At 45.6% G+C, this 23,558-nt stretch overlaps 1 protein-coding gene across 3 annotated transcripts in view; it reads left to right on the top strand.

Moving 5' to 3' along the window:
- Window positions 1–23,558, top strand: part of ARIH1 (ariadne RBR E3 ubiquitin protein ligase 1) — a 199,873-nt gene that overhangs the window by 148,421 nt on the left and 27,894 nt on the right. For 2 of the 3 annotated variants that reach the window (XM_029575813.1, XM_029575812.1), the window contains one exon: window positions 14,348–14,608. In XM_029575813.1, coding sequence (XP_029431673.1) covers window positions 14,348–14,608 — 261 coding nt within the window. Of the gene's footprint in view, window positions 1–14,341; window positions 14,609–23,558 lie in introns of all 3 variants that reach the window. The other variant, XM_029575811.1, reaches the window with a different exon arrangement.

Here is a 23,558-nt window from a genome sequence, read left to right as displayed (position 1 = left end):
AAGTTCAAAGTCTACAGGAGTAGCAACACTGGAATGCCTCCTTGGGAGTGGTGGGACACAGGGCTGCAGACCCAAGAGTGTATTTTGTACAGAACTTGAGCATACTGGTGTAGCATGCATAAGCAGGTTAGTCTGGCAAACACTTAGATCCCTAAGTCCCAAATGTCCCAGAATACAAAAGAAGAGCAGGCTTTTCATGATGAGTTATGGCAAATCCTCCTCATATGTCTGGGCAAAATCTGTTCAGTGAGGGGAGAGGTCAGCAGTACATCAACTTACTCTAAGGAGCATGGGTTAGCCAATGCCATATCTTCCTCTGTGGATGTCAGCACAGGTGTAGTCATGATCATTTCCTGAGTGTTTGGTCTGGGGTCCATTTTGCAGTTAAATACACCCTCCCCAACAATTGTCAGTTCTCTTGACTCCAAGTTAGGGTTGCCTTGGGAGCTGTCAGGAAATTGCAGGTATAGGAAACATTTTTTTAATTCTTGACAAGGTTATGGGAATGTCAGTGGATTGGCTGGGGTCTTTTATTTATTTAAATGTAGCCCTTGAGGACTTCCATCTCCCAATAGGGAGCAAGAAGTTTAATATAATCGCATTTTTGTGGCCAAAGAGGCGATCCTTTCCACTTGGAAGAGTGATGAGCTTCCAGCATATAGTAGCTATAAGTTTTCAATGTCTCAAACAGCTACCTTAGAGCTCGTGCAAAACAAGACTTCAGAATCCCAAGGCTCTGGTTACTTTTTATTGTGGGAAAAGATGGACAAAATGTTTAATTGTGGAAAATAACTATTATCAGTGGGAGTTTACTTGAGCACAATTGGGAAGGTTGATTTAATACCGTGATTTTTGTCTCTGTCCTGAGGGAGATGGGGTTTTCATTCAATCTACATAAGTGAATTGTTCAGTTATACTGACGGATACATTTCTTATCTATAATATGAAAGTCTGTGTGTGGTGAGTAGTGTGTATGAGGGGTGCTTAGAATAAGTGGAAAAAAAAAAAAAAGTTGGCGGACAGTAGGGAAAATAACGTTATTGCTCATGTAGTCTATTCGGATATGCTTTTAGTTTTGACTGTGTTCTATTTCTCTGCACGATTGGTTGTATTGTCCTTGGTGACTCAATAAAAAGATGTTTAAAAAAAACATTGCAGATATAGGGGAAGGTTACCAGCACTTTACCTTATCACAATTGCAATGCCTAGTGCAAGAGATTTAGCACAACCAAGAAAAACACCTCTAACCAGAACATGGCATTTCTGAATTGGGCTTCGAGGCAGCTACCAAAACAATTTAGGTGGCATTCCTAAGTGGGGCACAGTTGGATGGATCAGATGTAGGTGGTAAATCCTTGGGCACAGTGGTTTTCTTGCAGTGGGATATGTGAATCGAGGTTGGGAGACCTTAGACCTTTATGGCAGTATGGGTAATGAGCAGCACTTAAGGGTCTTTCTAGTGGGGATCTAATAAGGACTTCTGTTGATGGACCAAATCATGTAACCAGTCTCCTTACTGTATGGCGTGGCAGTAGTCCTCTGGGTCTTTGGGGAGTGCAGCTTGTACCTGTGAATGAAAGCTGTTTATACATCTCATTAATGCTTTGCAATAATTGAAGATATCATCCATCAGATGGACATCAAGAGCAGCAGGGTCAGGAGGCAGTAGAGGGGATCGCATGGGCCTTCCCATAAGTATGTCATGAGCACGTAACCCAAACTATTAGTTGAAGGTCTCATACTTAGAAAGTAGGAGGGCATCTGGCCACTTGAGATTGGTTTCTGCACAGATTATAGCTAGTCTGTTCTTTAACATACTTTTTTCATTTTGCTAGACCAGTGGTTCCCAAACCTGACCTGGAGGACCCCCAGCCAGTCAGGTTTTCAGGATATCTGTAGTGAATATTATTGATGGGGATTAGCATGTACTACCTTCATTGCAAGCAAATTTCTATTACATATTCTTTGTGGATATCCTGTAAACATGAATGGCTGGGGATCCTCCAGCTCGGGTTTGGGAACCCGTGCACTAGACCAAAGGCTTAAGGGTAATATGGGCAGTGAAAAATCTGATGCATGCATAGAACTTTATAAATGTCCTTCATTATCTGGCCATTGAAGTGGTGGGAGCCTTGGTCACTGAAATGGTCATAAGAAGAGTAAATCATGGAATAAAATCTTAGTTTCTTGCAAAATGTGACAGCATCTGTCTTTGCTTGGGGTAGGCTTCAGTCCAACCGGAGTACATGCATACCAAGATTAAGACATACTAAAAAAAAAAAAAAAAATTATTTGTGTAAAGTCAATTTTAATATTTACAAACAGAGCCCAAATCAGTTTGAATATTTATAAACAGACTCCAAGGCTGTGGCTGGGCAGCCTGCAGCATCTTTACAGGTTTTCTTATAAGCACTTGGCACATAGCATAAGACTGAAACTATTGTTGGGCCACAGAGGCGAATTTAGGCACATGCCAATCAATCATACTCGCAGCAAACATCCCCATCTTTGCTCATGTGCACCAGTCCATAATGTAAGCAAGCTAGGTGGGGAAGCAGACCCTGGGGTTCAGCGAGGTGGCCATTCGGGTTGCATCATACTTTATCAGGACGCAAAGTGCATCCTACCAGTCTCCAGGATTGTGTGTGTTCTGATTCTGGGGCCTGCTCTTGAAGGGGCATATCCTTTAAGGAAGGCACAAGAAACTGGCTAACATATTGAGTATTCAGAAAGCTGATGGTTCATTGTGACATGCTAGGAGCAGACAGTATATCTGATGCTAGGGAACCAGAATCATTCCATAGGCAAGTAACAGCCTGTGCTGAGTTTGGAGTTCAACAAGGGGGGCTGCTGTAGCGTGGGGAAACAGCTAGGAGAGAGCCAAGAATTTTCTTCTGCAATATAAATTCTCACATAAGTTGATTCATTTTTAAATCACAATGTATATAAAACATCTGCAAATAGCTGATTTCTTAAACCAAAATGATTAAGTAGACTTTTTATAAGTTTATGGCACAAAATATCTTTTCAACTGAGAAGTAAATCTTTTTAAACTACAAGGACAATATTCAAATTTCCCTCTAATTTTAATTCAGATGTAACACTTGCTCAGGTTTAAATATGAGATGGTCGATATTCAGTGCCCCTTAGCCAGATAAGCAGGGACTTATCTGGCTAAGTGGCAACATCTAAATATCCGGCCCCAGTCAGCAGCTGCCACTTAGCTGGAAAACTACTTATCCGGCTAAATAGTGGGCAGGATGAGGACATAACTGGGAGGAGCTACTTATCTGGATAAGTTTATAAGTTAGACCTGCTATCGAGCATGACTAAAGTTAGCCAGATAAACTTATCTAGGTATATTCACTGGCATAGCTGCGCTGCTAACTATCCCAGCTAGCTTAACTAAATAAGTTTATCCTACTAACTTAACTAGCTGACTGGCTTTTAAATATCGACTCCTAAATAATGATGCATATGTCCTTAACGGTTTGACTAGTTTAATATCTGGCACTAAAATGTATATATAATAAAACTTGTTCTTTCTGAACACACTGTCCTTTTAGATAACCTAAAGAGTCTGAAAATCAGTGGCTGGGTATAGCAATGAGAGACTAGGGAAAAGAGAATAGCAGAGGCCATGCAATGCCTATCACCTTCTCCCCCCCCTTCTCAAGGTGAGGGTAAAAGAGAAAATAAAGGGCTGAAAACATGATTGCAGTTGGTTAGTTAGATAACACTATAGTAAACAGTAAAGAATTAGTTTCAAGTTGTACCACAGTGGGAAAAAGCTTCTTACACTATGTTCAAATATTTGTGTGTGTACAAACACATTTTTTTCCTTTATGCCCAAGCACACCATATTTATTCATTCACTCACCTGCGGATAACTAACAGCAAACGTTACAGAGATTCCTACAGACACTGACATAATTATATGCATTGTGCTGCTTAATATTTATTTAATAATCTTTCTTCAAAGAAATCTCAATACTAATTTTGCTTAAAGCAAATAAAGCTACATTTCCCAGAATACTTTACCACTTAATATAATTCAGGGGAAATGAAGTCATCCACGTCATATGAGAGAGGAAAAATCTCCTAAACAAAATTAAAATTTACTTTTACAGTCTAAACTAGTTAAAATATTTATACTGCTTCACTTTTGAAAGTTTCTATTTAATTTGCTGAAAAATAAAATTGAGTATATTTGGACAGGTGCTAGAATAATGCACACCGTTCTATGTCTCTCTCTCTATATATCAGTGGTTCCCAACCCTGTCCTGGGGACCCCCCACCCCCACCCCCCGGCCAGTCGGGTTTTCAGGATATCCACAATGAATATGCATGAGAGAAAATTTGCATGCACTGCCTCCATAACATGCACATTTTCTCTCATGCATATTCATTGTGGACATCCTGAAAACCCACTGGCTGGGGGGCCCCCCAGGACAGCGTTTGGGATATGTCTGTGTCTCTCTCTCTGTCCCGCATTACTGGCAAAAGCTAAAATCTGTCATTTTTCTTACAAGCTAAACTAGAGTTTTCTCACAGACTCATCAATCCAGTAAGTTAGCAGGAGCATAATAAGACAGTATTAAAAGAATTATTTTAGACTCCAAAACTGACTTTGTGCCAAAATGCTAATCTGTACTTTATTTATTTAAAAACTTTTCTATCCCGTCGTTAAGTGATATACCATCACAACGGTTTACAAATAGGCACATCAATAAATTTGAAATAGATTTTACTTTAAACAGTGGGTGCCAAAGTTGTTCAGATACATGATCCAAAATATTATAAGCTCTATGTAGTGTGTATTGAAGTTCCCTTAATAGGCTATCCATATATGCAATATACTGTAATTCTTTAACTTAAAACTTAAGTGTGATAAAAATAAAGGTAAGGAATGCATATATGTTATCTGGTGACTTTTGCCTGTGTGTATAAGTCCTTTTCTAGTTTCTTAGTACTACCTATTCCCCATTCTCATTATGAAATGCTTTTTTGAAAAGCCATGTTTTTAGGCTTTTTTTGAAGAGTTTATGGTCTCTTATTAGTCTTATTTCGGGTGGCATTGAGTTCCATAATATAGGGCCGGCTAATGATAATGCTCTCTCCCTTACTTGTGTCAGTTTAGCTGTCTTTTCAGAGGGTATGGTTAGTAAGGCTTTATTTGCTGATCTGAGATTCCTTTGGGGAATATGTAGTCTTAATGCAGTGTTTAACCAATCTGTATTTTCTTCATTGATTAGCTTGTGGACTGTGCAAAGTGTTTTAAATTGTGCTCTCTGTTTGATTGGGAGCCAGTGTAATTCCGCAAGAGTTTGAGTGATGTGGTCCCTTCTGCCTTTTCCAGTCAGAACTCTGGCTGCAGAGTTCTGTAATATTGAGGCGCTTGAGGTGGTGGCATGCAGGTTTGGGGCCCAGGGTGAATCAATTGCAGCAGGGCCCTGTATCACTGATTGACAGGAAATTATGGTGTTGGGGATGGGGCTAAATTTCTGCGGGGCCCAGAGCAGTCACTCCTGTTCATGCTCTCCCCCCATCCCCAAGGACACCCCTGGTAGAATATCTCAAATTTTTCAAAATATTTAGATTTTTTTCAAGCAACCATCTGCATTTCATATAAATAAATTTGCTCATACAATGGTGGTGATAAAACTAGACTCTCTTTATTAAGATAAAATGCATTAGTGCTCAGGAGAAGCAAAGTGAAAGCAAACAGATCTAAACTATGACAACACCGCCTGAACCCAACAATTTTTTTTTAGTCCTATGAGATGTCTCAACAGAAGAGACACTAGAAAATAATTTCTAAAAATGAGTCACTAAGCCTTACACAACCCATACATCATTGTTATCAGGCCAACCAGGAGGTACTGCTTTGATGCAGTCATAGCGGTATAGATTTCTTTTTTTTTTTTAATAAAAACAAGACAAAACAAAATTAACACCACGGTGATGACCAGAATAAAGTAAAATATCCTCTGACCAATGGACATGTATTTCAGACATACAACTGTCACAGGACATTCTTCACATGTGGATCACCTAATATTCTGTTGCTCAATGGTTCCTTCATTATTTATAAATTTAATATCGCTTGCCGACATTTCTAAGTGATTTACAAAGGCATTTTCATAGATTAATTAACTAAAAGATATAAATAAAAAATAAACAACGCAAATAAAAGTAAAACATAAAACAATGCCACTGTTCGACTGGCTCTTTGTTATTACTGAGAGAATTGAGACCTACTAAGGACTATCTATTAAATATATGTACTGAAAGCCTGCTCAAATAAGTATGCCTTCATCATTTTTCTAAAGGTTGTTAATGCTACTTCGCTCTTCATTTGTAGCAGAAGAGCATTCCAGAGGGTTGATCCCTGAGTGTAAACACACGTTTTCTTGACTCATCTAGACGAACTAGCTTAAATGAAGGGATATCTAAAAGCATTTGAGAAGCTGAACGCAAGGTTTGCACTGGGCAATATATATCATATCAATTGGGTTTTGACTTATGGGGCAATCTTATCTTCAGAAACCTTGGCATTAATTTGAGCGCTGTGCAGAGATATATTGTCTTATCAAGACAAAAGGTTCTTCTAAAGGAGATTGTCTGTCTTTATTGAAACACAGCAACTAAACCCCACCCCAGGGCAAACCAAATTAACAAACTGAGGTCTGGTGTACCAGTTTAATTTATCTAAGAATTTGTAGACTTTCTAGCCATAGTTACCATACTTATACTGAACTGGTGTCCCATTTGGGGCACAGGCACCTGTTTGGTCCCACCTGCCCCTGTTACTTAATTCACATACTTTCCATATACTAGGATTCAAGTCTCACGGAGTTTGCACCAGGAAGAATGGGTCAAGGCTGTGGTGGGGATCTGGGGAAGGGGCTGTTGGGGGCAAACAGGATCAATGCCCCAGACTAGACTGCACTCTAGGAGTGCAATGAAGTCTGAGACAATAGTCCAGTACCCTGCTATTCCCCACATATTTATCTACCCGTTTTTCCTCATCTGCCCATAACCTAGAATTGCAGGGGAATCAGTAAGGGTAATGCTCATCTACTCATTCCACAGGGTTCAATCCTATTTTAATTCATGCACAGTCCCTCTTGACTGCCAGAATATTTTCCACTCACACAACCTTTTGCTGACTCCACTTGTATTAACTCTTGCATCCTTGAAGCTATCTGTGTTAATGTCCCTTTTAGAGTGGGCTCCGCCAAAGTGTCTCCACACCCACCGGCCCCTTCGCCTTGGACTTGCACACAAGGAGGAGAGAGAGAAGAAATACCATGCAGAGCTGGAACCTTGCTCTTTCTTACCCCTCTTTGCTAATATAGAGGACAGATATCCCAAGGAAAAAATGGTTACTGGGTTATAAGTTTGCATCAAGCTCAGGGGCTTGGCTTAAGTCACAGACCTGGTCAGCACCATTAATTCCACACATGCTTGGCAAATGCATCCTCGTAGCAAGCAAACTCAATTTGTACCATGTGCATTTGTTGACACCACTTCATAACTTTTTCTGAGTTCATAACCTTTCCTTAAGACAAATCTCTATTTCTGCCCTGGGCTTTCTCCTAGGACAAGCTGGATGAGAATCCACACACATGGGTGATGTCATCGGATGTAGCCCAGCACGGAAAACTTATTTCAAAGTTTTGGAAACTTTGACTAGGGACACTGAGCATGCCCAGCATGCCCTATACCACACGTCCACATGGGGTCCCTTTTTAAGTTTCTTTTTTTTCCGCAGAGCTTTTCACCTCGTGGTTAAGTAAGCTCTTGGCTTTTTCCTTAGAAAAATGCCTTGGAAAACTTAGACTGGTTAAATTCGGGTTTTTCGTGTTTCCATCAATGCCTGGTCCCTCATGGTTTCTCCCCATAGGCTCCTTAGGTTTTTCGACGTTCTTTGTAAGTTTATTTTTGCTTCCATTCCCCCTGTGGCGGTGGTGCTCCAGTGCCTGCCGGCTTCAACCACCCACTGTCACAACTCCTATTTTTTGTTTGTCATGGCCTCATCTGGTTTCTTTTGATGACCCCAGTGTCGGAGGACCATGTCCATCATGGACCCTCATGAGATATGTGCCCTCTGCCTGGGGTTCAACGTATGATGTCTGGAGTTGCCGCATGTGTACCCAGATAGCTCCTAAAGGATGTCACGCTCGATAAGATGGAGAAACTCTTCAATTCAAGGAAGTTTGAGCCGTTGACTGCATTGGCGACATCTGCACCGATGGACCTTGGAGCTACACCAATGGACACCGTGCCATCGACATCGGCGGGCACTTAGATTCCGTTGATGCTGCCGGGTAGGGGCACCGGAGACTGGCCTCTGTCAGTTTCTTCCAGGTCGAGGATGTCTGGTTCGTCATCATCGACCTCCGCGCTGGGGAGAGACTGGGCTGAGCACAGAGGGAAGCCGAGGAAGTATTGGTACTGGTCACCTTTGATGCATGGTGCTGGGCTCGGGGAGGCACAGGCTCATGCTGTGATGCCTCCGAAGTGACCCCCGTTGCGAGGAGTACAAATCCTCCATTGATGCCCAGGATCCGCGACATTCTCCACCAGTCCTGGTGCCAGTTGCCAATCCACCTTGGGGTTCTGAGGAAGATCTGGCCACCCCTCCTGCCTCCTAATTGGTGTTGGCATTGGCAACTTTCGAGGAGGAGCTGGAGCAGAGTCTCCAGCTGGCGGTGGAATGAGTGCTGCAGGGCATCATGCTTGTGGCACTGAATGTGCCAATGCCCGTGCTTTCTGTTCTGGAACCACTGCTGGAATGGCTCAATGTGCTCATCTGTGCATTACCGACCCAGCTGTTGATGGTTCCCAGGAGGCTATTGATGAGCGGCGGGACACCGATGCTTCCCCCGACCAATACAGTGTTCCATCAAGGCTGGCAGGGACACAGAGGCCTGCAGCTCTCCCTTCCCATCCAGCTTTGCCGGGGCCAGCACCAGTGTTACCGGTGCCCATGCCTCTGGACGAAGTCAAAGCAGCTAGGGCACCAACCCCTGTGGACTGCAGGGAGGATGAGGCTCCATATGACCCCTGGGGGATGACACTTCAAATTCCTCCTCAGAGAACTCAGAGGGTCTCCCCTCAGATCCTTCTCCAGAGATACGAAGGAAGTCTCCACAAAAGGACTTAACCTTTGCAGGTTTTGTGTGGGCGATGGCCAAGGCCATCTCTTTTCAGTTATTGACAGAGGAGAATGCCAGACACAAGATGCTGGAAATCCTCCAGTTTGTAGAGGTTTCTAAGGAGATTGTGGCAGTCCCGGTGCATGAGATCCTTAAGGAGTTGCAGCTGAGGGTCTGGAAACACCCCTTCACAGTACCTCCCATGATCAGGAAGGCGGATGGGGTTTACCTCATCCAGAATGCTACTGGGTTTGAGAAGTGTCAGCTGTCACACCAATCAGTGATGGTCTAATCCACCCTCAAGAGGGCCAAGCGCTCTCTGACCCACAACTCTGCATCCCTGGGGAAGGATCACAGGGCGATGGACGCTCTTGGGAAGAAAGTATTCCAGGGAGTCATGCTCATTGCCTGCATTGCCTCCTACCAGCTTTACATGAGCCAATACTCACGGAATCTCTGGAAGCAAGTGCAGGAGGTGGCCCAGTGGCTGCCTCAACAGCAGCAAGATACCTTCATGTCACTGGTTCATAAGTGTCTAAAATGCGGAAAACATGAGGTTCGTACAACCTGCAATGTTTTTGAGACAGCATAGAGAGTTTCTGCAGCAAGAATTTGTGCCCGCAGAATGGCATGGCTGCAGGCCTCTGATCTCCGACTGAAGTACAAGAAAGAGTTGCTGACTTGTCGTGTATGGGAGAAAATCTGTTCGGAGATAAGGTGAGGGATGCGGTAGCCCAGTTGTGGGACCACCCTGACACCCTCCAACACCTCTCTGCCAGCACTTCAGACCCACCCTCTTTAGCAAGGAGGACAGCGAGACAGGGTCAGTGGAAGTCTTTTTACCACCAGAGGAAGTACTATCCTCTGGCCCCTCACTCCTGTTCACAGTGGGTGAGCTTCCATGGTAGTCCCAGGCACCAGAGAGCTCCCAAGCCCCAGCTGGTGCCCCAGTCAAATCCCAGGATGGATTATTGACCAGATCGTAGGGAGCATAAGCCAGCCACCTATACCCAAGATGCTGAATCCCCTAGTTGGGGCAGGCTACAGTTTTTTGAGGATCAATGGCCCAGTATAACCTCATACCAGAGGGTTCAGTCTATCGTGCATCAGGGGTACCTCTTAAACCTATTGGGTGTCCCATCAAATTACTCTCTGTATCCGTTTTGGGGGCCAATAGTGCATCAGGAGCTACTAATAAGGGAGCTCTCCACCCTCTTAATGGCCAGAGTGATGGAACTTGTCCCACCAAAGCAAAGAGGGCAGGGATTCTACTCCCAGTACTTCTCTTTGGAATCAGAACAGGGGGACTCCGTCCCATCCTAGACCTAAGAGCCTTGAACAAGCTTCTAAAAAGAGAAAAGTTCAATATGGTTTCCCTGGGCACCTTGTTTCCCCTCTTGCAAAAAGGGGACTGGCTGTGCTTCCTTGATTTGAAGGACGCGTAGACTAATATCAAGATTTTCCCAAGTCACAGGAAGTATCTGATTTGTGGTGGGAAAACGACAATTCCAGTACAGTGTGTTGCTGTTCGGGCTAGTGTCAGCCCTATGTGTCTTCACAAAATGCCTGGCCGTGATGGGGGCGCAACTCCGCAGGCTGGGAGTGCATGTTTTCCCTTACCTCTGGATGATTGAATGGTCAAGAGCACATCTCAAGCAGGAGCCATTCAGACCATGCACTTGACCATTCAGGTGTTGGAGTCATTAGGATTTGTCATCAACTATCCAAAGTCCCATCTCAGCCCATCGCTTCAGTTGGACTTCGTAGGAGCCCTGCTAGACACGGCTCAGGCAAAAGCCTTCCTGTTGCGATCCAGGGCAGTCACCTTGACGTCCACAGTGGCGATGATTCAACAGAGCCAGCAAGTATCAGCTCTGCACATGTGGTCATGTGGCCCAACAGCCTCAACAGTCCATATTATTCCCTTGGCCCGTTTGCACATGCGCAGAGCCCGATGGACCCCGAGGTTGCAGAGCACCAGCCCATGCCGAGCCTCCAGGATTGCGTCCAAATCACCCCGTCTCTCTGGGACTCTTTCTCTTGGTGGCAGGTACTCTCAAATTTGGAACGGGGAATATCCTTCCAAAGTCCCCCTACCCAAATTGTCCATACCACAGATGCGTCCACCCTGGGGTGGGAAGCTCATGTAGAAGAGCTCTGCACCCAGAGTATCTGATCCACCCAGGAAGCACATTGTCAAATCAGTTTCCTGGAGCTCCGGGCGATCATTTACATGCTGTGGGCTTTCATAGATTGTTTGGATCAGGACAACTTTGTTGGACAGCCAGACATCCAAGTAGCTATGTGGTATGTCAACAAGCAGGGAGGCATGGGGTCATACCTTCTGTGTCAGGAAGTAGTCCAGATCTGGTCCTGATCCCTGTCCCACAGGACAATGTTCAGGGCATCTATCTGGCTGGAGCAGAGAACATGATAGCGTACAGACTGAGTCGTGCCTTCACACTCCACAAGTGGTCTCTTGACCAGGAGGTAGCGTACCGGATCTTCCGCCTCTAGGGGAGCCCAGACATGGATCTGTTTGCGTCCCCTTGCAACAGAAAGGTGACTCAGTTCTGCTGCCTGTACAGAAGAGATGGCAAATCAGCCTTGGATACCTTTGTTTGCCATTGGGGCAAGGGTCTTCTGTACGCATATCCTCAGATTCCTATAGTGGCGAAGGCTCTCTTGAAGCTTCGTGAAAACAGAGGGGCTGTGATTCTTATAGCCCCTCATTGGCTGAGACATGTCTGGTTTCCACTCCTTCGGGAGTTGTCCATTCAGAAACAGATTGGTCTGGGGACTTCCCCAGAGCTCATCACGCAAGACCCAAGGCAGGTTGCGCATCCCGACGTCCAGGCTTTATCGCTCACAGCTTGGATGTTAAGAGGTTAATGCAACTGTGTGATCTTTGAGGATGTATCTCTGGTCCTGGTGGCTTCCAGAAAGCCTTCTACTAGAAAGTCCTATGGACTGAAGTGGAGGAGGTTTTCTGTGTGGTGTGAGCAGAAGGCCTGGATCCATTCTCTTGCCCCACACAAAAATTGCTTAAAAACCAACTCTGTTTAAGTTCATCTCATTGCAATTGGTGCCACTGAGATGAGCTCATCTCTGTACAGCCTATATTTGTATATTTCATGTGGGGCCTGCTTCAGTTGAAGCCTCCCGCTGTCTTAGGATCTCACTGTGGTGCTAGCTCAGCTGATGAAAGCTCTTTTTGAGCTGCTGCATTCCTGTAATCTAAAGTACCTGACCTGGAAGGTCATATGTTTGGTGGCGATCAGCAAGTTCCAGGCCATAGTGACTTATCCACCTTATACTAACCTTTTTCATGACAGAGTGGTCTTGCACCCTAAGTTCCTACCTAAGGTGATGACTGATTTCCATTTTAACCAGTCAATCTTCCTGCCAGCATTCTTTTCCAGGTCCCATTCACACCAAGGCGAATGAGCACTGCACAGTTTGGACTGCACAAGAGCCTTAGCTTTCTATCTAGGGAGACAGCGGCCCATAGACACTCCACCCAACTTTTTATTTCTTTTGATACAAATAAGTTGGGAGTGGCTGCTGCCAAACAAGACACTATCCAGTTGGCTAGCAGATTGCATCTCCTGTTATGCCCATGTGGGACTGCATCTTGGGGTTCATGTCAAGGTTCATTCATTTAGAGCATTAACAATGTTGATAGCTCGCTTGCGAGCAGTTCCAGTGGAGATCTGCAAGGCTGCGACATGGAGTTCTCTCCACACATTACTGTCTGGATAAGGATGGCTGACGTGACAGTAGGTTCAGCCAGTCTGTCCTCAGGAATCTCTTCAAGGTGTAGAACCCCTCTCCCTGCCTAGGGCCCATTGTTTGGGTTCAGGCTGTCTCCCCCTCTGCTACCAATGACACTGTGGTAGTTGTGCCTGATGGCACCTGATTTGTGTCTGTTCGTCCCTTTATGTGTTGGGGAGCAGCCTGTAACTAGGGATTCACCCATGTGTGAGGACTACCATCCTGCTTGTCCTAGGAGAAAGCAGAGTTGCTTACCTGTGACAGGTGTTCTTCTAGGACAACAGGATGTTCTCAAGAAACCCGCTGCCACCCCGCAGAGTTGGATTTCTCCTTACATTTTTCGTTTATTATAATTCTGTGTTATAAGACTGAAGAAGGGACCCCACATGGACGCGTGGTATAGGGCATGCTGGGCATGCTCAGTGTGCCTAGTTAAAGTTCCAGAAACTTTGACATTTTCCATGCCAGGCTCCATTCGATGATGTCACCCACATGTGAGGACTAACATCCTACTGTCCTAGGAGAAGACCTGTTACAGGTAAGCAACTCTGCTTTGCCGATTCCTGGCCAATGCATTAAGATTTGTGAAGGATAAGTAAAGTTGTTTACAACAAGCAAGTAAATCAAAAGAAATCTTTATTGTAAGGCACTAAGTGCAATCGAATACAGCTAGTCTGGCAGAAGGGAGAGTCAGCCCAAGCATAGTGATTGTAAAGCTGAATATGTGTTGGCCTTGCAGTTTTCAGCCCTGCCAGAGATAAGGAGAGCAGGAATTTACACAGGAAAAGGATTGTTACCATAAGTTTTTGTGGGCATCTTATCTTTCTACACTATATTTTACATCCTGTTGCAGGACTCATCTTTCATGGTCCAAGTCCTGTTTCTTACACTTCCATTTATTCATTAGTTTTTTTAAAATCATTTATACTTAGATGAACATATATCCATCTTAACCCAAATCTGAGCCTCCTGATTCTGGCTTCCATAAGTTCAAGCTACATTTTTCAACAAAGCATCAATTTGACATCTGACTCCATGAAAGTTTATTGGCTTGTGTATGTAATGCTTTTAAATAGGACTTTAGGTTGCAGTGCCTCTTCTTCAAGTATATCCAAACAGGGCGGTTATCCAGTGTATGGATTGGCATACATTCCCCATAACTGGGCAGATCATGCATTATTCAAGGGCTGCCACAGCTGTCTGATTGCTGTAGTACCTTTTCAGAAGAGGTTTATTTAGAATGGTAATTGGCACTCCCACAAATGAAAGTAAATGGCAATCAGGATTCCAGCAGTGTCATACTTGCATTTGATATGAATAGTTATGTACATTCCCTTTTAATTTTATGTTGCTGTTTTCTTGATAAGGTTTTAAGTTTGTTTGTTTGTGTTTAATATGTACTGACACAGAGATCCAGAGCAGCTTTGCAGAGGTACCTGTTCTACTGCAACCGCTATATGAACCACATGCAGAGCCTGCGTTTTGAGCACAAACTGTACGCACAGGTGAAGCAAAAAATGGAGGAGATGCAGCAGCACAACATGTCCTGGATTGAGGTGCAGTTTCTGAAGAAAGCAGTCGACGTGCTCTGCCAGTGTCGTTCCACACTCATGTACACTTACGTCTTTGCCTTCTACCTCAAAAAGAATAATCAGTCCATTATCTTTGAGGTAGGGAGCCACTCCTGTGCTACTGTTTCCCTTTTATAAAAATAGCCAATAATCTTTACTGTTTCCAGAGGCAATATTCACATAGCTTTTTTGCTACTCTTAATTTTGTATATATCTATTTAAACCCCTCACCCCAGGTGACTTTCCCAGATAGCACAGCTACCCCCATTGACCTACAAATCCTGAGGGATGAAGGATTTTTGTGACTATTATTCACTGCTGCTGTATTGCTGGCAGGGGGCCACCAAGGTAGAGGCAGCAGTCTTGCCTTCTGGGCTTTACACGTTACTTCTACTGGCTGTGTTAGCAGATTCTAGCGTAAGTCTGTTATGCTGCAACATGCAGTGCTACAGCCTCAACTATTGGATTGGCCCAGACTTTGGAATTGTATTGAAGTCTAGAATAACAGTCCTGTTAACGTTTTTAGAGTGAAATTCTAGCCACACTCTTATCTGCAGATGTAGTAAGCTCCACTCAAGGAGTAATTGTGACTTTGTTTTGATCCTGCCTGGACACAAATACAAGGTGAACAGCAACTGGAGAGCATACTGTACCTGGATTAATTTTTAGTTAGTAATGTTTTTCTGTAATGCCTGCATGACATATCACATACCTGAGCAACCATTGTGTGGAAAACCGTCTGGGAATCTGGTTGTGTATTCCTCAAGTAACCGGGAATAATTTGGTCCAGCACAAAAACTAAAGCTTGCTATATCTAATTGGGTGCTTAGGCAAACAGTATTTTTGGTTTTTCAGCTTCCCAATGTTCAGGAATATATACCTGAAGCTTTCTTACAGTAGTGAGGATCTCTTGCTTACTAATGCTGACTGACTAATGCTTTTAGATAACAGAAATCTGGCCTGCTGCATATTTCAACAGTGGTAAAGATAGCAGGGAGGCTAAGTTACGCTATCTTGCAGATATGGTGTTATCTTAATTATGAAATAATTTTGAAAAGCGCCTTTAAATGAGGCATGTTTTGCATTATGTAAGGATACTCAACAACAAAAGATCCATCCAAGGGAGTAGTCAAATAAGCAATAACAAAGAGCCCCCTATACCGGAAGCTGATATTCAAAAATATTTTTAAATGTGACCATTTTTAAATCTGTACTTGTAAGTCATGTATGACAAATCTCATGCACACTCCATTATAATCATAGGTCACCCTGCAGTCTCATTGTAACCAAAGTTAGGTATCCACTTCATATATTTGATTTTTTTTTAAAGCTTTTTTTTTTTTTTTTTTTTTTTTAATTGCATATAAAATAAACTTATCTAAAACAGGATAATTCTTCAGAAGGTCTGTCCCGTATGCTCAGTGTTTCAAATATGTCTGCATCATGGATACAAGAAAAGCTTTATGGCTTTCAAAACGTTCTAGCATAAAAGCAGCATACTAAGCTGTGCTTGAACTCAAAATGCCGACATTACTAACTGTTACCCATAAAATATTTGTGGTCAAATAAGTATTTCTGTTGTAACATCCTCTCTCCCTGCCCACTCTTTCCCTTTATCTCTCTACTTACTTTCTCCCTCATTATTACTACAAGAGCAACCAGTTTATTCTGCTGCCTCAGCTGCTGGTTGCTTGATCGTGCCATATTTAATAAATATTATTTACAGCATTCTTTCTTGTCAACATTCACACTTTGCTGGTGCAGTACAGGACAGCTGGCGTGTCTTTCTGGCACTATGACTTGCACCACTGGCTGACACTATCCCATGCTCCCAAAGCACTGCCTGTAATACAGTTTAACTGCTGCTGGTACATGTGTGGCATATCTTTCATCACCACAAATGGCTTTCATTGGAAATACTTTTTCAATATTGCTAACAAAACTATTTGGAATAACTCTGTCCAGGAAATGAGACTTCAGTACCAACAGTGGCCACACGGTGTCAGTATTATATTAATAGCATATTGCCACCTTGAGAAATGAACGTCCAGCAAACAAGTGTATTATATATGATGATCCTGTTCATACCCCAGATCAGTCCGGACAAATGGAGGCAGAGAACTAAAAAGCTTTCCGGCACCGCTACTTATCTATTTATTTAACGTTTTTATATACAGACATTCGTTTGCACATCACATCTGTTTACAGAGAACAGTTAAAAAGTGAAGGGAAATTACATTTCATGGTTTAATGGAACAAAGTCAGCATGGCTTTACCCAGGGCAAGTCTTGCCTCACAAATCTGCTTCTCTTTTTTGAAGGAGTTAATAAACATGTGGATAAAGGTGATGTAGTATACTTGGATTTTCAGAAGGATGTAGTATACTTGGATTTTCAGAAGGCGTTTGACAAAGTTCCTCATGAGGCTTCTAGGAAAAGTAAAAAGTCATGGGATAGGTGGCGATGTCCTTTCGTGGATTGCAAACTGGCTAAAAGACAGGAAACAGAGAGTAGGATTAAATGGACAATTTTCTCAGTGGAAGGGAGTGGGCAGTGGAGTGCCTCAGGGATCTGTATTGGGACCCTTACTTTTCAATATATTTATAAATGATCTGGAAAGAAATATGACGAGTGAGATAATCAAATTTGGAGATGACAAAAAATTGTTCAGAGTAGTTAAATCACAAGCAGATTGTGATAAATTGCAGGAAGACCTTGTGAGACTGGAAAGCTGGGCATCCAAATGGCAGATGAAATTTAATGTGGATAAGTGCAAGGTGATGCATATAGGGAAAAATAACCCATGCTATAATTACACAATGTTGGGTTCCATATTAGGTGCTACAACCCAAGAAAGAGATCTAGGCGTCATAGTGGATAACACATTGAAATCGTCGGTTGAGTGTACTGCGGCAGTCAAAAAAGCAAGCAGAATGTTGGGAATTATTAGAAAGGGAATGGTGAATAAAACGGAAAATGTCATCATGTCTCTGTATCGCTCCATGGTGAGACCGCACTTTGAATACTGTGTACAATTCTGGTCGCTGCATCTCAAAAAAGATATAATTGCAATGGAGAAGGTACAGAGAAGGGCTACCAAAATGATAAGGGGAATGGAACAGCTCCCCTATGAGGAAAGACTAAAGAGGTTAGGACTTTTCAGCTTGGAGAAGAGACGGCTGAGGGGGGATATGATAGAGATGTTTAAAATCATGAGAGGTCTAGAACGGGTAGATGTAAATCGGTTATTTATTCTTTTGGATAGTAGAAAGGCTAGGGGGCACTCCATGAAGTTAGCATGGGGCACATTTAAAACAAATCGGAGAAAGTTCTTTTTCACTCAATGCACAATTAAACTCTGGAATTTGTTGCCAGAGGATGTGGTTAGTGCAGTTAGTATAGCTGTGTTTAAAAAAGGATTGGATAAGTTCTTGGAGGAGAAGTCCATTACCTGCTATTAAGTTCACTTAGAGAATAGCCACTGCCATTAGCAATGGTAACATGGAATAGACTTAGTTTTGGGTACTTGCCAGGTTCTTATGGCCTGGATTGGCCACTATTGGAAACAGGATGCTGGGCTTGATGGACCCTTGGTCTGACCCAGTATGGCATGTTCTTATGTTCTTATTTTAACAAGAAGAGTAACTGTGTCTTAACAACTGGGACAATTAAGAGGGTGGAGAGGGGCACAAGTGTGGGGGAACAAAAGAGAGCAGAAGCAAAAGGAACGAGTAACTATCATAATTGTATCTGGGGAGCTTGGCGTGTTGTAGGACTGGGTCAGAGATTTAGGGGATTACTAGTTTATGGGAGGGGGTTAGGGCATCAGTGAGGGGGGGTGGGAGGCTTATGGGTAAGCTTGCTTAAATAGCCAGGTTTTTTGTTTTGGTTTTTTTTAATTTTGTGTATTGGGTTCAAGTCTTAAGTCGGGGGCATTATGTTCCAGATGGTGGGTCCGGCTAGGGAAAAGGCACGTTTATGGGTCGAAGAAAGGTAGGTGAGTTTAGGAGAGGTTATTGGTAGAGTGCCAGTATTGGCTGATATTGTGGATCTTCGGGGGGGGGGGGGGGGGGGGGTTGAAAGTACAATGAGGTGTCGAACCAGTTTGGTTGTAGCGTGTTTTGTGGATAAGGGTGAGGCTCTTGAAGCATATTCTGTGGTTGACAGGGAGTCAGTGCAGGTTTTTTAGTATTGGGGTGGTGTGCTCATTTCTTCTGGTGTTGGTGAGGATTCTGGCGGTGGAGTTTTGTAGCATCTGGAGGGGTTTTAGTGTGGACGCTGGGAGTCCTAAAAGTATGGAGTTGCGATAGTCAATTTTTGAAAGGATGAGGGCTTGGAAGACTGTTCTGAAGTCATTATGGTGTAGTAGGGGCCTACGTTTTTTTTTAACACGTGGAGTTTGTAAAAGTCTTTCCTAGCATGTAGCAGATGGACTATAGTGTGCTCCTGATAGCAGTTGGAGACGGATCAGATTTCAATCTGATGTTAGCCCTGGTACATATACCCCTGCAGGAAGCTCTGCTCTTCAGTATTTTCCGTCTCCATAGTAGTTCAGGACTCTATACACACTTGCACAGCGTTAGAGTATTCAAACCAAAGAAATCCAAAGCAAAGAAGAAATCTTACCTCTACAGACAAGCCCCGATCTCCTGCGGTGATACCTATGGGTCCCTCCCCCAATTGAGAATTCCTGAGGGTGATTTCTGCGATCCCTCAGAGGTAAGCCTCGGTCTGGCAGCCGGTTCCCGGCGTGGACTTAGCTCCCGGCAATGGGTGCAACTGAGAGGCAGCGGGTGCAACTTTGAGCGCGCGGCGGTGAAGGTACTTTTCCCTCTCCCTCCCCCCGTGCCCCCCGCCCCCCGAGACCGCCTGGAACGAAACCAGGAAACGCCGCGACAAGGTAAGGTAGAAAACTTCTTAAAAGTCTCCGGTCTCCGAGGCTCGAATAGCCGCACAGATCGCCAGCCGGCGTCAGTGCTACCGGGTTGATCAGCCCTATCCTGGCTAGACCCCGGTCTGATACGAGTGTCCTCCCACGTGGAGACCCACCGAGGTGGTCACCGTCATGATTTTCACTTGATCACCGCCCTGTCCGCCGATCCGATCCGTGCGCACAAAATCACTTGTGCACACATCGGCGCACGCAGCCAAACACTCGAGTGCCAGGCGCATAAGTAAACCCCGTGCGCGCAGCAGCGCGCGCATCTTTTTGAGCTCGCATCTGGCCTACACGCACAACTTCGCACCCGGAGCGCATAACTCAGCCTCCTGGCGTACGCTTGAACGCACAAACCGGAGTTTTCTGCAAGGCTATGCACACAAACCATGGCACCCCTGGACAAGAAGCTCAGGGCCTCTGCCCAGCATGCCACATCAGAGCTGTACAACACAGAGGCCACAGCCCTGTGTCTACAGTGCGAGGAGGCTCTGGGTAAACCAGGCCAAGGTTCTCTCCAGCCGGCACTGGAATCCGGATGCACCGACAGTACACCGGATCTGGATACCCCCAGCGGGATCCTCCCTCAAACAGGGCTCTCCGGGGACACAGCACCTCTCAATTTAGATCCAGCATCTTTCTCCTGGGTAGACTTCTTCAAAGGCCTACATACCTTTGTCCACATGCAACCAGCGCCCCCAGTGACACAACCACAGCCTCCCCCAAAGGACCCTAACATCCCGGGACCCTCTAAACCCAGAGAAGTGCCCCTCCCGCCTCAAAACCCCAACGTAGGGGACACGGACACCTCTGACGAGGATCAAGACTCCCTGGAGGAAGGGGAAATCTCTCCAGGAACGGAACCTTACCGAACCATGAGGCGGTTCTTCGCCAAAGACTAACTATCAAACCTTGTGGCTCACATCTTGAAAGAGCTCGCTATCCCAGGCAAGAGTGCCACAGGGGAACCAAAGACGAACCCCCTCCTCGAGGGACTCAGTCAGGCCTCCCGCCATTTCCTTTTGCTGCAAGCTGGTTCAACAGTTGAGTGACCTAGAATGGGAGGCTCCGGAGGCCACGTTCAAGGGGGGACAGACCCTGGCAGCCCTATACCCCCTGAACCCCGCTGCCAAAGATCTCCTGGTATTCCCCAAAGTGGATGCAATGGTCTGCGTGGTCTCAAAGCACTCTACCATCCCAGTCGAGGGAGGAGCAGCACTCAAGGATGCCCAGGACAGACGTCTGGAATCCATCCTCAGTCATTCGACGTATCAGCTATGTCACTACAGATCATGGCCTGCTTATCAAAGACCAGGAACGCCACCACACCCGTTGAAGCACTAGAACCAGCAGTATCATTCCTTACAGATGCGACTTCTGACCTGGTGCGCACCACAGCCAGAGGCGTTTCGTCCGTTGTGACAGCCAGAAAGCAACTCTGGTTCTGAAGCTGGTCAGCCGACGCGACATCCAAGACGAGACTCACGAGAATGCCTCTTAAGGGAACCCTCCTGTTCGGAAGCGAACTGGAAAAGTTAGCCGACAAATGGGGCGAATCCCCAGTAGCGCGGCTACCGAAGAACAAGAGAAGCCAGCGCCCCTCCCCTTGAATATCTAAGGGCAAGGTATCAGAGCGCTTCAAACCGTACAAAAGTACATATCAACAACTCGCCCCGCAGGCAGGTGCCAGTCCTTTCGGAACAAACACAGCAAGAGGGGAACTGGCGCAGGTCCAGGCCCGAGCCGCACCCTGCAATGAAGATCAGCCAACCCATTCACAGGAAGAAGCCGTAGGGGGCAGACTTGCCCTATTCTACAAAGATGGGTCGAGATAACTTCGGACAATTGGGTCCTAACTATCATTCGAGAGGGATAGTATCTGGACTTCCACAACATTCCTCCAGACAAATTTGTGAAATCCCCCTGCCAACCCCCTTCCAAGAGGACGGCAGTGGAAACCACACTGACCAAATTGCTCGCCTTAAAGGCCATAACGCCGGTGCCCACGCATCAACAAAATACGTGGCACTATTCCATCTATTTTATCGTTCCCAAGAAAGAGGGTACATTCCGGCCCATCCTGGACCTCAAATCAGTCAACCGCCACCTAAGGGTACCTCGCTTCTGCATGGAAACCCTACGCTTGGTCATAAGGGCGATACAGCCGGGTGAATTTCTCACCTCCCTGGATCTGTCAGAAGCCTACTTGCACATCCTGGTCCATCATGAGCATCAGTGTTTGTTACGCTTCGCGATCCTGGACCACCACTACCAGTTCCAGGCACTACCCAAAATCATGGTTGTAGTGGAGGCGACACTGAGGAAAGAAGGAATCCTCGTACACCCATATCTGGACGATTGGCTGATCAGGGCAAAATCCCTAGAGGAAAGTCATCAGGCAACCACCAGAGTCAAAATCCTACTGGCGAACTTCGGGTTCAATCTGGAATACTTGGGAGTCCGGTTCGACACCAGACAAGACAAGGTCTTTCTGACTCCTCCAAGGAGAACAAAACTGATGAACTAATTGCGAAACCTGTTAAGCAGCCTTCGCCCCAAGGTTGGGACTACCTCCAAGTCCTCGGTCTCATGACAACCACACTTGAAGTGGTTCCATGGGCAAGAGCTCACATGCGACCCCTACAGCGTTCCCTTCTGTCACAATGGAATCCGATGTCCCAGAAACTACTCCGTTCGCCTCCAGCTCCTGGAAGAAGTTCGAACCTGGCTACAAGAAGACCATCTGAGCAAGGGAATAAGGCTGTCCCCGCCAACCTGGATCCTGCTTACCACGGACGCGAGCCTACGAGGGTGGGTAGCCCACTGCCAGGAACTGACTGCCTAGGGGCAATGGGACAAGGAAGAGTCGGGATGGAACATCAACCGACTGGAAGCACGGGCAGTCAGGCTAGCCTGCCTACGCTTCAGTCACAGACTCCAGGGCGAATCGGTCAGTCATGTCAGACAACGCCACAACAGTTGCCTACATCAACCGCCAGGGGGGAACCAGAAGCCAACAGGTGTCCTTGGAAATAGACCCCCTAATGACGTGGGCGGAATCAAACCTACAAGAGATCTCAGCCGCCCACATCTCGGGAAAAGACGTCACTGCGGATTACCTTAGCAGAGAAAGTCTAGACCATGGGGAATGGAGGCTGTCGGCCACAGCCTTCCAGTTGACAGTAAACCGCTGGGGAACATCAGCCATGGACCTCCTGGCAACCCGGTCCGACGCCCAAGTTCCCAACTTCTTCAGTCGCAGACGGGAACCACAATCTCAAGGGGCTTGATGCCCTCGTCCAGGCCTGGCCACAGGAAATCCTGCTATACACTTTCTCCCCCCCCCCCTCCCCCCCATGGCCGCTATTGGGCGGGATCATCTGCAAGGTAGAACACCACAGGGGACCAGTACTTCTAGTGGCCCCGGACTGGCCAAGAAGGCCATGGTACGCAGACAAGCGAGGACTACTGACAGGGAGCCCTCTACCTCCACACCGGCATCTGCTCCAACAAGGCTCGATCCTCCATGAAGACCCAACTCTATTCTCTCTTATGGTCTGGCCATTGAGAGGACTCACCTGAAGAAGAGCTAATACTCGGGGGCAGTGATTGACACTCTGCTCCGAGCACGCAAGTTTTCCACATCTTTAACCTACATACGAATATGGAGAATGTTCGAAGCCTGGTGTAAAGACCATGACATCCTCCCACGGACAGTCAAAATTCCCACAATTCTGGAATTCCTGCAAAAGGGGTTGTCTCTCAACTTCATCAAAGTGCAGGTGGCCACGTTGGCCTGCTACAGAGCCAAGGTGGAGGGTAGCAGCCTAGCCTCTCACCCGGACGTCTCCCACTTCCTGAAAGGAGTCCAACAGATCCAGCCACCCCTGAAGTGGCTGGTACTGTTATGGAATCTCAATCTAGTCCTAGACCTCCTAACAGGAGCCTCCTTCAGACCCACCCGCGGTCTGTCCCTCCGACTACTAACACTGAAGACTGCATTTCTAGTGCAGTCTGTTCGGCCCGTCTCATCTCCAAGCTTCAAGCACTGTCCTGTCGAGAACCGTTCCTCAGTTTCACACCGGGATCCATACAGCTACGCACGGTCCCCTCC

This window comes from Rhinatrema bivittatum, chromosome 13 (genome assembly GCF_901001135.1).
Source record: "Rhinatrema bivittatum chromosome 13, aRhiBiv1.1, whole genome shotgun sequence".
Classification (NCBI taxonomy): domain Eukaryota; kingdom Metazoa; phylum Chordata; class Amphibia; order Gymnophiona; family Rhinatrematidae; genus Rhinatrema; species Rhinatrema bivittatum.
This window is presented reverse-complemented; position numbering and strand designations above follow the sequence as displayed.